Here is a 17,380-nt window from a genome sequence, read left to right on the forward strand (position 1 = left end):
ATTTGAGGTTACGATTTCCGCACCGGAAATCATTCTGAAACTCTTTTCAGAACGATTTCCGGAGTAAAAATCGAAACGTCAAATATTTAGTTAAAATGTAATTGCCATTTCATTAAACTATAGCTCAATCTCATATAAATGTAGTCTTTAAAGAAAATTATGCTAAATCCACGTGCAGGATACAATTCTATATAGCAGTCACTAGGTGATTTACTGTTCAAAATATGCTAACAATTTCACTTACCTTTGGTCTTAATCCTTCATGTGTTCTTTTATGTACCGCAAACTTCCACTTAGGAAAAAGCAGCTTAAAACTTCTGGTTTTATCTAGAACTGCACCATTTCCTGCCGTGGCGATAGCGTCGTTTACTGAATGCCGGTCAATCTGTAAAGAAAAAGTATTAAATAACTCGTCTTATGGTTTATTTTCTAGTAGAAAACTCTTAACAATTGTTACCTTATTTAATATATTCTCCTCGTGATACTCTTGCCTCAATTTAAGCTAAAATACACCACCATAACTCAATTTGTACTGCATTCCTGTTGACGCCTCCATTGCAGCCATCAAAAAGAGCGCCAGGCCTGTGAGCAGGACATGAGACATGAGCAACAATATTTTTTTCCAACTGTTCGGCTGTGGTCGTATGACCTTCGTATGGCGTGGATTGGTCACATGAACGTTTTAATTTTTTTTATTGGCTTCGTGAACGTAGTGACGTGAGAGGAAGCTAGTTTTGCCTTAATGGAAGAGTATAGATTGTCACTCCACCTCTTGAGCGATCGGCCGATACTTCTTCTATCGTTCTATCACTTGGTGATTTGTCCCGTGCTATTTTAGCGAAACTTCTGTCATTCTACTGTTATGACCATGGTACAATGAATACACATTGTACCATGGTTATGACTGTCTCATTCTTTTTTCTATTTAGTGTCCACTCGTTTATACCCTGTACAATATTTTGTTATGATCTGTTCACTGCTTATTCGGTCTCTCACCATACTTCCTGTGATTACGTAAATGACAAGTGTTTAAATATTATTATAACTTATAACACAACATTTCAACTCGCTGTTATATTCTCGACTGAAGCACATCGTACATCGAAAAAGCAAGTTATATGATCAAAATCATCGGTGCATATTTATATCGTGAATGTTGTTTATTCTTCCAGGCGTTTGTTTATTTACGATATAATTTTTATTCATATCTTGATTGTTTTATAGGATAAATGCCATATACGTAAAATATCTATCAGTCAAAGTTATTCAATCATACGAGATCAAACTGCAAGATCGTGATGTTCACAACGTAGTTAATCAAATTGATATTTTTACATAAATTTAGGAATAGGAGAATACAGTAGACTCGCGATTATCCGATGTAAATAATGATTAATCTGTTTATTTTAATGCCTAAAAACTAATATAAAAGTAGTATAAAAGATAAAAAACTTTACGTTATAAATGTTACTGTTTAAAAAAGTCTTTGATTGATTTTTGTTTCAACTTCATTCCTCTTTTTGAGGCGGCGATGTTGCGCCAACGTTGAAAATGGAGGACGTGTAATGGTGTCAATTCTTCTTGTTGCTCGATGTAGGTATGCGAGAGCTACTTCAAGGGACTTCAATCCATCGGAATGAGAAATCTTTTGTGCTATCTCAACTGTATAATCTTCTTCTTCTTCATGGGTGGCGTTTAGAACTAGATTGGCAATTGCCAATCATCTGTCAGTTCCATTTCTTCATCTAGATTCATCCAATCGATGATGTCTTGGTTTCCGATTGTTTGTTCTACTGGTAATTGATTGGCTAGGCTATCCCACGATTTCTGAATAGTGGACACTTTTACGTCGTCCCAAGCAGATGCAATCCAATAGCAAATATCTTTAACCGTGATCTTCTTCAATGCCTCAATTATAGTCAACCCTTCATCCAGCTTAGTTAGCAGTACCTGAAGAAGTTTCCACCGATGATTCCTCTTCATTGCTTCTATAACGCCTTGGTCTAGGCGTTGGATGAGAGGCGTCACATTGGGTGGAAGGAACACAGCTCGTATGTCACCACTAATCAATTCACTCGCATCTGGGTGGGATCGTGCGTTGTCCAACAACAACAACACTTTCCGGGGCAGATTTTTGTTTATTAGGTAGGCATCAATGACTGGCACGAAGTCATTAAAAACCAGTCCTTAAAAGTGTTTCAGTCCATCCATGCATTGCGTTGGTTGCTATAGATTGTAGGTAAGCAATTTATTTGGACATTTTCGAATGCTCCTGGATTTCTGGATTTTCCAATTAAAAGAGGTTTTTATTTTAATGAACCAGAAGCATTGTTGCAAATCATGATTGTGACTCTCTCTTTGCTCTTTTTGTAACCTGGTGCTGGTAAAAATGAAGGAACATTTTTAGCAGCTAGTGTTTTCGATGGAAGCATGATTATTAGAATATTCAATTGTGGGATGCCATATTTTTTTTTCCATAAGTCAATCCATCCTTCACTAGCACAAAAGTAGTCTCCTCCATCCATAAACTTCTGCTGGAATTTAATAGCTTTTGCTTGGAATATTCGACCACTTATCGGGCTGCCCAATCCTCTCATTTGTAAAAACCACAAGAACAACGCCTCAAAAGTTTGTTCATGGTCCCCTTTCTTCATAGTCTTCCGGGACAATCCACTACCACCACTTACACTTCGGTTGACCCACTGTTCGATTTCATTCTGCTTACGCTTCCAATCTCCAACAGTTACTTCTCCGACACTTAAATCTGAATGATTTGATTCACCTTTGATCCAACCTCTTAATTGCATTCACTTTTGTTTCCAAAGATGCAACTGCTCTCTATTCTGGCCCTTCTATTCTAAAATCAGAAGTGGAGAATGCTATAAAGGGTCTTAAAAATAACAAAAGACCAGGCAACGATAACGTATACGGGGAAGTATTGAAAGTGCTGTGCGAAACAAACAGTCAATTTCTAGACTCACTCGTCAGACTCTTTAACAATATTTATAACAGCGGGGAGTTTCCTGAAAACTGGCTAGAGTCATCTTTTGTTGTCATACCGAAAAAACCAAAAGCAAAGTCTTGTGATCAACATCGGATAATAAGTCTAATTAACCACATTTTGAGGGCATACACCAAGGTTATTTACAACAGAATAAACAAAAAATGCGAGTATAACATTAGAGATTTGCAGTTTGGGTTTCGGAATTTTCTTGGGACAAGAGAAGCACTTTTTAGTCTACAGATACTCATCCAGCGCTGCAGAGATATGAACAAAGACGTATACATATGCTTTATAGACTACGCAAAAGCATTCGATAACGTAAAGCACGAAAAGATAATTGAAGTTCTCCATAAGATCGGAATCGACTACAGAGACATTCGAACAATAGCGAGTCTCTATTGGGGTCAAACAGTTAAAGTGAAAGTAGGATCTACATTGACCAATAAAATTGAGATCAAGAAAGGGGTACGACAGGGCTGTATCTTGTCTCCTACTCTCTTTAATATATACTCAGAAGAAGTGTTTAAGACAGCGCTGGAGGAAAGCACAGAAGGCATAAAGAGAAATGGAGAAATAATTAATAACATAAGGTATGCTGATGACACTGTGATTCTAGCAAGTAGCATGGAGGAACTGAGTTGCCTAATGAGTAAGATACAAAAAACAAGTACACAATACGGACTCAGACTAAATATCATAAAAACCAAATGGATGTTAGTAAGCAAAACCCAACAACCACCACAGCAACTGATATTAGACAATGAAAGAATTGAACACGTGGATTCGTACATCTACTTGGGAACAACAGTTAACTCAAATTGGGATCAAGCGAAGGAAATACGTATAAGAGTAGAAAAGGCGAGAGCATCGTTCATTAGTATGAAGCAAATTTTCACCTCTAAAAGCCTCATCCTACCTCTCAAAATTCGACTTCTGAAATGTTATGTATTCCCGGTTTTGTTATATGGAATGGAGGAGTGGACAATGACCGCAACATTGATGAAAAAAGTAGAGGCCTTCGAAATGTGGGCTTACGGACGTATATTATATTGGGATCAAGCAAATTGGGATCAAGCGAAGGAAATACGTATAAGAATAGAAAAGGCGAGAGCATCGTTCATTAGTATGAAGCAAATTTTCACCTCTAAAAGCCTCATCCTACCTCTCAAAATTCGACTTCTGAAATGTTATGTATTCCCGGTTTTGTTATATGGAATGGAGGAGTGGACAATGACCGCAACATTGATGAAAAAAGTAGAGGCCTTCGAAATGTGGGCTTACGGACGTATATTACGTATATCCTGGACTGAGCACGTGACCAACGAAGAGGTACTACGCCGAATAGGTAAAGAGAGAGAGGTAGGAATAAGTATAAAGAAAAGAAAGTTGGAATACTTGGGTCACGTTATGAGACATAATAAATATAGAGTACTACAGCTGATCGTTCAAGGAAAAATAGACAGCAGAAGGGGTCCAGGAAGGAGAAGACACTCGTGGCTCCAAAACTTGCGGCAATGGTTCGGATTGTCATCTGCTGAACTATTCAAATCTGCCGTAAATGAAGTCAGAATAGCCATGTTGATTGCCAACGTTCGGAACGGACAAGGCACATGAAGAAGAAGAAGAAGAACTGCTCTATTCCACTTTCCACTCATATTGCACAGAAAGATGCTCTCTTACGCTCACAAAAATCAACTTATGAAAAATTAATTATGAAACCGAAACTAATAAACTCAAATAAATACACAAAACAGTACATAAAAGTAAAAATTTTATTGTACAGTAACTTCATTTGACGATCTGAACGACAGCAAACAAATCGGTAGTTCAATTTGCACTGATTAATATAGAAAGGAACAGGAAGTTGTAGACAAAACACGAAACAGTAATTTCTGGAAATAAGGCGGTGACCAATTTCTGAGAATACCGACTCGACATCAGCTTGACCTAAAGCATAACTTACACACAATTCTCTTCTTATCAATAATCCACAACTTTCAATGGATTGCCCATATAACAGCTGCCGATATAACTTGTGATCATCTACCCTTTTTTTATTTCTCGATATTGTGATTCAACAAGTACTACTATAAAAGTATAACCGAGGCAAAATTTTTCTCGGATAACCTAGACTCGGATAATCGAGAGTCTACTGTACATTGCTAAATAGGTTCCCCGTCAAAAAGTTGCCGCAAATAGTTTTAATTCAATTAATGGTCATTCATTTTTTAACAAAAATTTTTTTCGCATAAATAAAATATGCTGCTCATGGCATACCTACATGCCTACATATAGGTTTTTTATATCAAATTTAAGCCAATTTTTTTAAATACGATGATATTAGGGTTGCTAGCTGTTAAAAACGTAAGGTATCAAAGATAAAGTAAAAAAGAGCTAGCGCGCAACGCCACTTGTTTGACAGTTGTGTGTTTTTAAAGCATGCATCGATAATAGTGTTAATAGTTTACTTATTATCACTTCCTAAATGAGTGTCTTTAAGCGCTAGCTCTATTTTACTTAATCTATTCTTTAATCACCTATACTATACATGGAAAATAGACGGAACATATGGTAGAGTAGGATTTCTTGTCAAAAAGTATCTCACACCATACATTTCTACATATAAAAGCGTTTCTGATAGAGTAGAGTATATTATGCTATTACAACTGTATGCTTCCACAACAACACATCAGGAAGAGGTAGTTAAAATGTTCTACGAATATGTGATAACAGCATTAGAAGAAAATGATACAAAGTATACCATCATTATGGGAGATTTCAACGCAAAATTAGGTAAATAAGAAGAAAATACTGAAACTAAAATAGCTATGCATGGTTATGGCACACGAAATGAAAGAGGAAGAAAAATTATATAACTTCTTAGAACAACAAAATTTATACGCTATCAAAACACACTTCAAGAAACCAGCAAACCGAAAATGGACGTGGATATCTCCCGATAAAAAGACGAAAAACGAGATCGATTACTTCTTGTGTGGGAACAAAGACATTTTTGAAGATATAACTGCTCTCAATCTATTCACAACTGTCAGCGATCAACCCATTTAAGAGCAAGGATTCTTGTTAAACAGACTGTAACATTTTTTTAATAATTAAAATATTAAATAATTTTTAATCATTTTGTAACATTTTTTTAATTAATATATTAAATTATTTTTAATTCCTTTTACCCATGTGGATGATACGCTGATGGTCGTGTTTACGATCAGAAATTTTTATTGGGAAACTACCGAAATATGACTGAAGAATCTACCTCGGTATTTATTTAGAGACGCCGGTTTGGCTAATCCTTAGTTAATCCTTTTCCGGGTTCTTTTTCATAAATTTGGTAATTGTCGTCGAACGCCCGTTGTAATGCATTTCGGGAAAAACCTAGTCTAGGAGATTTTATATTTCATCACGTTAGTAGCTAGAAGGGTACCATTATGTTCGATGTTAGAACTTTTTACCTTCTCAGAAATACATACAACTGGCCTATCATTTTTGGGGGGAAGATACCCTCACCTTTTCTTGGATAGTTTGGTAAAACTTTAGAGGAACCAAGTTACTTACCGGTGGGCATTCGTCGAGTTAAGACGCTTAACTCACATTATCGTATCTGCTACCTTACCGTCTCTGTGCATTTTCTTTATAAGTGTGTATACACTTGTTTATTAGAGTTTTTTTTTACCTTACACTATATTAGATTAAGTATAGTTGTAAAGCACCTTTAAGGGTAATTAAATTCAGTGTTTAATACCAGTATAGTATTAACTTCAATGACTTAAAGCAGCAGCCGTCAGGAATTACCGTAAGTTACTATAATCTAAGTATCTCCACTTATCTTGGCGAGTAACATGGTATGGCTTCATATCATCTTCCATTATCTGGACGTATCTAACGATCATACATGTCTTCAAATGTAATTGAGAGTAACTACTGAATTTTGCATAAAATTTAAAGAACAGTCAGTATTTTGTTACGAATCAAATAATCGACTTAACCAAGTGCGGTTTGGTTAAATTTTTATGTTTTCACTTCAGTAACTTTTTTTGTATTTTTGTAAATTTAGATTTTATTAATTTTTGTTATCTTTGGTGTTTGTTATAATTTTTTATTCATTTTTTTGCTGTAATATCTCGAGATACGCCAAAACTTTATTTGTGCATGATTGTGTTATACTTATATCTTTGTAAAGGTATTTTCTAATTATATTTCTGCTTATTTTTATATGTATACCTACCACCATTTCATAGTTGTTTGTGTATTTTTATTACTTGAGTTGCATTCAGCAGCGTCATAATTTTGTTGTTGAATATATTGTTATTGTTTTATGTATGTATTTTATTTGTCGACTCCTAACAAAGTTTTCTGATATAACCATAACTCTGAATATTTGCTTTTTACCTTTAAATATAACTATACCTTTGACCAGTAGAAAGATCAGGCTGATTAAGTTTCGTAGGTAAGTAAGTGTATTACCTGATATATTTATTTTTTTGTTTATGTAGAGTGTTAACCAAATTTATTTAAAATAATTAACTGGTGATATCTTTTCCTGAGTTTGATCTCTGAACCTAAATATCTTTCCTTATCTCTTTTCTTTTCTAAGGTTTCTTAATTTTCTCCTTAAACCCCAAAAAATTAAGTGGCGCCCTGTTCTCTATCTTATCTTATCTTTGGTAATTTTACCCATCTATCTTTTTGTTTATTTCAGTATCTTTTTCTAATATCTCTTATCGTATCTTTACTTATTTCGTCCGTTGGACCCATTCCTGGTTCCAAAAGCTAGGTTTCGAACCCACGACTCGCTCTCCACCAACTATCTGGCTGCCATCCGCAGTGTCTCCATTGGTGACCTTTCTAGCACCATCGAAAAAAGGTTTCCGAGGTTACAATTTTACCCCTGTTGCTGAGACGCCGATGGCCGTATTTGCAAATAATATATACGCGGTTGGTCATGTTTACCATTAGGACATACCATTGAAAGCTACCGACTATTTCTAGCTAGAAGAGTACCGTTATTTTCGATATCGTTAGAACTTGTTACATTCATAGAAATACATACCGGCTGACCTGTCATTTTTAAGTGGGGGATATGCCACCTATTTTTTGGTAAGCTTGTGAAATTTTGAGAGAAAGAACGGCACTTGTGGCAGGGCGATCTTTGAGTAAAGGCGCTTGCCTTAATTACCGTCTCTGTGTTATCTTACAGTCCCTGTGAATTTTTTCTTTAAGTGTGTATACACTTAAATGTTTCAGTTCTTAAGCTTATATCATATTAGATTAAAGATTGGTATAAATTACCTTTAATTTAATTAACTACAGTGTTTAATACAAGTAAAGTATTTAGCTTCAGTGAAGAGTGCAGCAGTCATCAAGACTTATCGTAAGTTATCATAATCATTTTATCTTCAACTATCTGGGCGAATCTCCGTCGACTATTTCTTCTCCTGTAGTTAAGGTTTACTACTGAGTTAACATTCAATCAAGGAACATTTAATATTTTCCTACGAAGTTTTAATCAGCTATTAAAAACTTCTAAATTACGAACATTTAATTTTAATTCTCAGTTAATTATTAAACAACAGTGCGATACAGATAATTATCTTAAACCAAATGCGGGTTGGCTTAATTTTTTAATACAGAATTCTTGAAACCTTCTTGTATTCTTTAGAATTTAAATTTAATCATTTTGTTATTTGCTATAATTTTTATACATTTTTAACCCATTATCTCGAGATAAGCCCATAAACAGCAAAGAGAGATTTATATCAGCTTTAATTGAATACTATTAAATACTATCAGGCTATCTTGGCTGAGAATTTAAACTGTGTATGATTTTATTATATTATTGTTTTTGTAAAGGTATTTCCTAATTATATTACTGTTTATTGTTATATCTATACCACCATTTAATAATTGATGGTGCATTTTTATTACATCCAGCTGCCTGTATCATAGTGGTGTTGAATATATTGTTTTGTTTTCTCAAGGAATTTTATTTCTCGACTCCTAATAAGTTGCCTGATATAACAATACCTCTGAATGTTTGTTTATTATATTACATAATTATTATACCATCGACCAGAAGAATGATCAGGCTGATTAAGTTTCGTAGGTAAGTAGGTGGACGGAGTTCACCTAATATATTTATTATTTGTTTATATAGTGTGTTGACCGAATTTATTTAATAATTAACTGTTGATATCTTTCCTTGGATTTGGTCTCAGAACCTAAGTACCTTTCCTTACCTCTTTTCTTTTCTAAGGTTTCTTAATTTTCTCCTTGAACCCAAAAAGTTAAGTGTCGCTCTGTTTCTATCTTAACTTATTTTTGGTAATTTTACCCTTCTATCTTTTTGTTTATTTCTATATCTTTTCTAATATCTATTATCCTGTTCTACCTTCACTTATTTCGTCCATTGGACCCATTCCCGCTTCCAAAAGCTAGTTTCGAACCCACGACTCGCTCTCCACCAACCATCTGGCTGCCGTCCACAGTGTCTCCATTGGTGACCTTTCTAGCACCATACAAAATAGGTTTCCGAGGTTACAAGACGAAAACAGTAGAAACAAGCCACATAATTATTGTAATCAGATGGATCAAACTAAAATGCAACGAAACCTCTTGAAAGCAGAACTGGCTGTTGCAAAGAAAACGAAAAATAAAGAAGACAGAATAAGTGATGGAACAAAATGGTTGATGGAAAAGAGACGCACATTTCTAAGCGAAGGAAAGCGAAACATCGATGGTTTTAAAGAATAGAATAAACAAATAAAGAAGGGAGTAAAGGAAAATTTAAGGACCTACAATGAAAACAAGGTAGAAAAATAATAGAAAAGAACCGAAGCCTGAACTGTTTAAGATAAAACTTAGGAAAGCCTATAATAATCTCATTGGAGGATAAAGATGCAAAAGAAATAAGAAAACATAACGAAATCTTAAAAGTTACTCAAACATTTTACTGTGATTTATATTCCTCAAACAAGAACCCAAATAACATTGCAAAGGAAGATCTTAAGAGAAAATAAAAATAAAACAAGCTATGGCACAACTAAAGAACAATAGGGCTCATGGCTCAAATGGAATACTTGTAGAAATGTTAATGGAGGGGAGTGAAATTATTCTCGAAGAATTGAAAAATTTTTTCAACGAATGTTTTCACAGAGGAGAAGTCCCAGTTGATTGGAATGAAAGTTTGACAATACTTCTCTTCAAAAAAGGAGACAGGGGAGATCTGAAGAACTATAGGCCAATCTCCCTGCTGTCCCAAATGTGCAAACTGTTTATGAGAGTAATAACTAACGGGTTAACGCCGAAGCTCGATAGTTATCAACCAGTAGAGCAGGCAGGATTCCGAAAGGGTTACAGTACAGCGGATTATCTTCATACAGTCAAAACGCTAATAAAGAAAGCCAATGAACATCACTTGAACTTATACATTGGCTTCGTTGATTATGAAAAGGCATTCGAGTTCATAGAACTTTGGGTAATAGAGAGGGCAATGACCAACTGCAACTTCCCGGTACAGAATGCTCATACATAATATTTACAAGAAAGCTACAATGAAAATACAAATAGATGCGAAAACCACAGCTATATCAATCAACAGAGGAGTTCGCCAGCGAGATGTTATCTCACCAAAGCTATTCACACTTGGACTGAAAGACATGTTCAAAGACATTAACTGGGCAGATAACGCAATAAATGCTGATGGAAGAAAACCGAACTGGGACAATTCAAACAACAATTAGTTAATCGCGAAAGGAAGAAATGTTTTCGGAGCGAAAGAGAACATTCTCCTGAAACTTTTGAATACATTAAATCAGCCTGTACTTATTGCAGGAAAGTTGGACACATCAAAATAGCTTCTTCTGCTAAAAAGAAGAACCAATATCACAAAGGCAAAGTACATCAGACTTGGGACTCTGGGAACACTCAGAGTGTTTTTTATCAAAGAAGTGACTATGAATTTTCGTTAAATAATGTGACGTCTAATGTCATTACCGGTACATATTTAGTATATGTGCTACTCAATGACCAAAAGTGAAAATGGGGGTTGACTCGGGCGCGAATTATTCAGTGATAAGCAAATGAACCTACCATAAAATCTTTAGTGAAAATCGACCTAAAATAGATAAATCCAGTGTTATTTTACGGGACTATCAAAACACAGTGATACCCACATTGGTTAAGTGTCAAGTGGACGTAAAGAAAGGTCAAAGATCAGCGACACTTCCTCTCATACTCACGGAAGGAAATTGCGCCAGTTTACTCGACAGAAACTTTTTTGATAGTTTAGGTTTAACCATAGCTGGGGTAAGTCAAATTTTATCAATGATTAATTAAATTATTCAGAAGAATACCCAGATGTATTTAATACAGATTTGGGATCTTACCGGGATCCCCCAGTAAGTTTTTCGTTGGACAAAAATGTAAAGCCGTTTATGTGTAAAACTCGTAAAGTTCCATTTGCGCTAAAAGACAAAATCGAAGTTGAACTGGACAGGCTTATTGCAAAAGGGGTTTTAGAGCCGATTACGCACCCAAAATGGTGCACCCCAATTGTGACTGCAAAGAAAACGGGGAGGTTAGGATTTGTGGTGACTACAAATCCACGTTGAATTTAGCGTTAAATCCCGAACCTTATTCAGTGCCATCGGTACAGGGTATCTTATCCAGACTTGCGGGCGGTAAAGTTTTTGCAAAACTGGCCATGGCGCAAGGTTATCTACAGTTAAGTGTCAACTGCGAAACTACTGAAGCACAAACAATAATTACGCATAAAGAGGCTTTTAAATGCAATCGTTTGCAGTTCGGTATATCAGTGGCTCCACAAATTTTTCAAAAATTCATAGACACTAGATTAACGGGTATTCCTGGTGTATTACGAGGACATTTTAATAGTCGGTAGCTCAGAAATAGACTTGGATTCAAAAGTGCGCGTGGTATTATCGCGTTTCCAGGAAGACGGACTGCATTTGCGCAAAGAAAAGTGCGTTTTTCGAACAAAATCTATAGAGTTTCTTGGTTTTCAAATTAGTGAAGACCGTTCACGCCCCACTCTAGACAAAATTGCGGCCATAATTACTTACCAACATAACATACTACAATTAGGGCCGCATAACTAGCAAAACAGTACCCAGATGTTTTCAAGAAAACGAAACTGTATTTGCAAGGTCATTTGCTCCAGGTGGTCAAAAGTGGCTTCCTTCCAAAATAATTGAAACCACTGGACCGTTAAGCTACAAAGTTCAAACCCCTGATGGTAAAATTTTACGTCGTCATTCTGACCAAATCAGAACCCGTGTGTGTGACCAAGAAACAATCTTTAGCCTTTCTTTTTTACCTCTGTTAGACCAATTATGTCCCATTTTAGGTCCTTTATTTCTTCTAGCTCATAGATTTTTTCGTTTCTATTTAAAGACCTTATATTGAGTGTTGCTATGTTCAGTTTTGATATTTTTAGCGATTTCTTGCTTCTACCAGATTCCATGAAGCTGTCCTATTTTATGACGGAGTAGGATGTGCCAACTCTGTGTGATCTATCCACCTGAGGATTTATTCCTATCGCTTTAGAATTCGCCATAGTTTTTTGGGGAGGCTATTAGCCTTAAAACACCGAGCTCGAAAGTCGTTTTGGTGAGTGTTTAATCAGTTACCCATTATGGATCAGACATCTATGGCCCTTAGTCCTGGCAAGTGTTAAATTATCTGGAGATTCGAAGAATACTCTAACTGTCATTTTTTGAATTTATTAAGCTGGACAGCATGCTGTAAGTATGCAGTTTTTCAGCTTGCAATCTTGTTCAAGTTGTACAAGAAATGAAAAAATTAAAGATGGACATTATGGATCATGATTCATCAATGTGGTGGCCAAAGAATGGTTCATATGTTAATATTTTGTTATACTAAAGCTGACAATCATCCACGAAATAAAATTTGGGTAGAAATCCTTAGTAAAGGTTGTATACGTAAATATATTAGAAATCTATGAACAAGTGAGTGAAACTTAAAGATTTGTTAAAACACTAAATTAATATTATAATATGAATAAAAGATGCCAAAAGATACCAGAATAGGTACAATAACTAGAGTGGCAGTATGCTCAGGAAACTATATTAGTTCTGACCACAATGCATTGTGTACTTTTAATTAACAAACCTGAAATGTATTAAGACAAAAATATAAACGATTTCGAGCAAATCAAGAATAAAACCAGAAAACTCTGAATGTCTGAAAAGATACTGATACTCATATATCTATTCATTAGCTCCTATCTAATTGGTGAACAATAATTATTTAGAGGCGATAAAACCCAATATAAAAACGATATATCAGCATTGTTATATATCAAATTTTTATAATAAGGTAAAACTATTTGTATCATGTTTTATTAGAATCCCTAGTCGTAAGTTTCTGATAGAATTTGATTCTTGCACTACCTACAATATATGCATATAATAATGCAACGAAGAGCTATTAGTTGCCTAAAACTTGGCGCATCTCAGCAACTACAAACTATATTTTACTATGGCATGCAATCGACGTACATATTTATGTACTTTATTCAGTTTTAACTTAATTATTTTTATTATAGATATTCATTATTAACTGCGGAAATATTATTTTTTTGCGTACTTTATTTTATTTTTTAGTTATTCTAAGTATACACCTAATATTAATTATATTTTAAATTATAAAATTCTCACGTCGGTGGGATACGAACCAAGGTTTCCTGTTTTACAGGTACGTACCCTGGCCATTACACCACGGACTTAGATACTAATGACATGCGAATTGAAAGTTAAACTAAAATAAAAAACGCCATTTTTTTAACTTTGTTGAGAAATAAGTTGTTCAGAGAAAGCTAGTAAAGTGTGTATAAACATTGAAAAATTTGGATTAATATAGGTATGTAAACATTCACTTTTAATATTTTTATTATATAAATAAGTTTTACTAAATTTTTCTAATATTATAACACATTAAAACTATTCCAAAATGGGATTTCAAATTATTAGCTGGATCCTTATTAGAAATAGTTGACTGGTGATTGTAATAATATTAGGTGTCCGTATTTTATAATATGCCTTTTTTAACTTTTTGTTTTTCACTACGAGTTCTGCTATAATAATTGTTGTTAATTTGAAGGAACTTTCCTATAACTCAATACAATTTGTATAAGTATCATCATGTTTAGGATAACTATGGCTAATACCGTCCTATTGACAAGTATAATTGTGCAATGATATTGCGAAAATACAAAAAAGTTATATTCCTATATTCTAAATTTGTATCCTAAATTTTTTATATTCAAAAAGTGATAGTTAAAATACAAATGAATAGATGCCGCCGTATTCTGTGACTGAAATATTTGACATATTTCAAAAGTCATCCCAGAGCAATATAAACAAAATTTCTGGTTTATTGGGTAGAAAATAAGAAGTTTTAATCATTAAAACTATAATCAAGTTTAGAATCACATGTAAGTGATTCTAAATCAAAGCAATTAACGGAGATAATTTAAGTAAATGCAAGAAACTACATATTTACCCCTATTATAGCCTTTTTCTGATGGATTCAAGCAAGGAGCATTCATCAAAGGAAGTTTCTATCAAACACATCAAAATAATGCAAAAAATTGACCTACAAGAGATATTAATAATACTAATATCAAGAATTCCCATAAGTTGTATAAACCACTTTATGTAGGATGAATTATTAATACAACATTCCAGAGAAGCAACATATTTAAATTGAAATAATCATAATGGTAAAGAAAATTTTATAATTGGAGGAATATACATTCTTCCAAAATCCATAGAACGAATAAATGAACAACACTGTTTATCATTTGAAGATATATCTCAAAGGTATAATCATCATAAGATATATATATTCCGCGACTTCAATCTTTCTGAAGCTTCATGTGATAGCAATGAATCAGGTGTCCTGGTGAATTGTCCTAAAGGTTCACATACATTGTACTTACCTGTGTTTTATGGTTTCTTTAATTTTTTTCAATTGATTAAAATTCCAAATGAAAGAAATGTGTTTTTAGACTTAGTATTTACAAATGTCTGTGCTTTACAAGTAGCAAAAGCTTTAGATCCGATTTTTAAAAATAACTATCATCATAAAAATTAAACTTATAATATTAGTTTATGTGAACATCAGATAAGTCATTAGAATATACTGAATGTTATCATGATTTTGTAAATGCAGACTATGAAGGTCTCAGTAACTATCTTTTAATGACACATTTGAATTTGTCAAATGTTGAAGATGCTCTACCACAATTTTACAACATACTTAATATGTCATTATCATTGTTGTACTAATGAAAAGATTTTGAACTTCTATTTATCCAAAATGGTTTAATGCCATTTTACGTTATTTAGTTACACAGAAAAAAATTGCTCATAAAAATTATTTGGCTTCCTCTAATCAAGAGGATTATATGATTTTCTCAGAACTTAGAAGATTGTGTAAAGATTTATCAAATCAATGTTATAACACTTATCTGAATCAAGTAAACCATAATTTATGCAGTAATCCCAAGTACTTTTGGCAGTTTGTAAATAGTAAGAGAGTATGATTTATCAGATAGTATGTCTTATGGTAATATTTTAGCAACAACTTGACAACATATTGCAAACTGTTTCAGTCAATTTTTTTCAACAGTTTATTCTCCACAATCAAATATTAATAACTTGGAAGTAAAGGAAAACAGCAATCTTTGTATAGCTAATTGTTCAATATCAGTCAAAGATATTTTTAACAACATTTTATCCTTACCTAATAGGTTAAGCAGTGGTCCAGATGGTATTCCTGATTATTTTCTAAATAAATATATTTATTCACTAACTAATCCTTTACATCTTCTTTTTGAGTCATCATTAAAGACATCAGTTTTCCCAACTTTATGGAAACATTCTTATTTTTTAAAGAAATAACAAATTATCAAATCGTTGCTACCAATCCCCTATACCAAAACTTTTTGATAGATTAATGCACAATCAGCATAGGTTTTCTCAGAATAAATCAACAGTAACAGATTTAGTACTCTTTGAACAAAAAACATTAAATGTCTTGCAGAATAATGGTCAGATGGATACTATTTATACTGACTTATTCAAGGCATTTGACAGAGCAAGTAGATCATAACATCCCATTACAAAAATTAAATGCCTTTGGCTTCAGTCGTAAGTCCTTACAATGGTTTAGCAGCTTTTTAAGAGACCACACACAACAAGTGAGAATAGGTTGTTTAAATTCAAATATAATTCTTGTGACATGTGTGTACAAGAGTACCCCAAGGAGCTCACTGTTCACCTTTGTTATTGTTGTTGTTAACACATTAACAATGTCACCATTGTTAATGTGTTACATTTAAATGCTGCTGTATGAGTTTTTATAGAGGTTTTAAGAAATATGATACTTCTTAGGGCCGGTTTCACCAACGACAAATAGCAGTCTATTCAATGAATAAAGTTATTCGACCAATAAAACTGACATATCTGCGTTTCACCAACGTCAAATAAGACTTATTCTATGAATAAACTCCAAATAAGTTATTAGTCCAATATCGGCCAAATAAATATTTATTCTTCGAATAAGTTGACAGCTAACCTCACTTTAAATATCAATAATAAAGAAAATTCATTAGTTTAACTTGAAATTATCAACAATGTATTGCAGGTAAACGTAATTATATCACACAATTTGAATTTTTGTATACATATATATTTATTTTAGATTATTATCTTCATCATCATCATCGTCTGATGACGGAAATGAGCAGCGAAGGAGAAGACCACGCTTGCAGCTGCAACGAAGAAACCCTTTTGCTGAATTTGATGATGTGGACTTTATAACTAGGTTTAGATTATCAAAAAATTCAGTAGATCAATTATTAAATTTGATCGGTAATCAATTGCATCCTGTAAGCAACAAAAATAGACCAATAGATGTGCGAAATCAATTGTTAATTGCTCTTCGTTTTTATGCAACAGGATCGTTTCAAATATGTACTGGTGATCACTTTAATGTTTCAAAAGCAACAGTCTGTCGCATTGTAAGAAAAGTATCCCATTACATTGCCCTATTACGTCCTCAGTTTGTACAATTGCCACAGAACCGTAATGAATTAAATAAGGTGCAAAATGATTTTTACCAAATTTCAAGATTTCCGAGGGTTCTTGGAGCGATAGATTGCACCCATATAAAAATACAAGCTCCTGGAGGAGAGCATGGTGAGTTGTTCAGAAACAGAAAAGGATGGTTTTCGATAAATGTTCAAGCAACATGCAATGCCCAATTAAAATTTATAGATATAGTTGCTCGGTGGCCTGGAAGCGTACACGATTC

The 17,380-nt window shown here is 33.9% G+C and overlaps 1 protein-coding gene across 4 annotated transcripts in view; it reads left to right on the forward strand.

The window, feature by feature from the left end:
• LOC140451984 (uncharacterized) overlaps positions 1-17,380 on the forward strand; it is an 83,933-nt gene that overhangs the window by 24,094 nt on the left and 42,459 nt on the right. For 2 of the 4 annotated variants that reach the window (XM_072545984.1, XM_072545982.1), the window contains exon 1: positions 14,411-14,883. The exons of 1 other annotated variant lie outside the window; for it this stretch is intronic. In XM_072545984.1, the coding sequence (XP_072402085.1) occupies positions 14,844-14,883 (40 nt within the window). In that variant the 5' untranslated portion in view covers positions 14,411-14,843. Of the gene's footprint in view, positions 1-13,650; positions 13,922-14,410; positions 14,884-17,380 lie in introns of those variants that run through there. One more of the 4 variants, XR_011952111.1, reaches the window with a different exon arrangement.

This window comes from Diabrotica undecimpunctata, chromosome 10 (assembly GCF_040954645.1).
Source record: "Diabrotica undecimpunctata isolate CICGRU chromosome 10, icDiaUnde3, whole genome shotgun sequence".
In the NCBI taxonomy this organism is placed as follows: domain Eukaryota; kingdom Metazoa; phylum Arthropoda; class Insecta; order Coleoptera; family Chrysomelidae; genus Diabrotica; species Diabrotica undecimpunctata.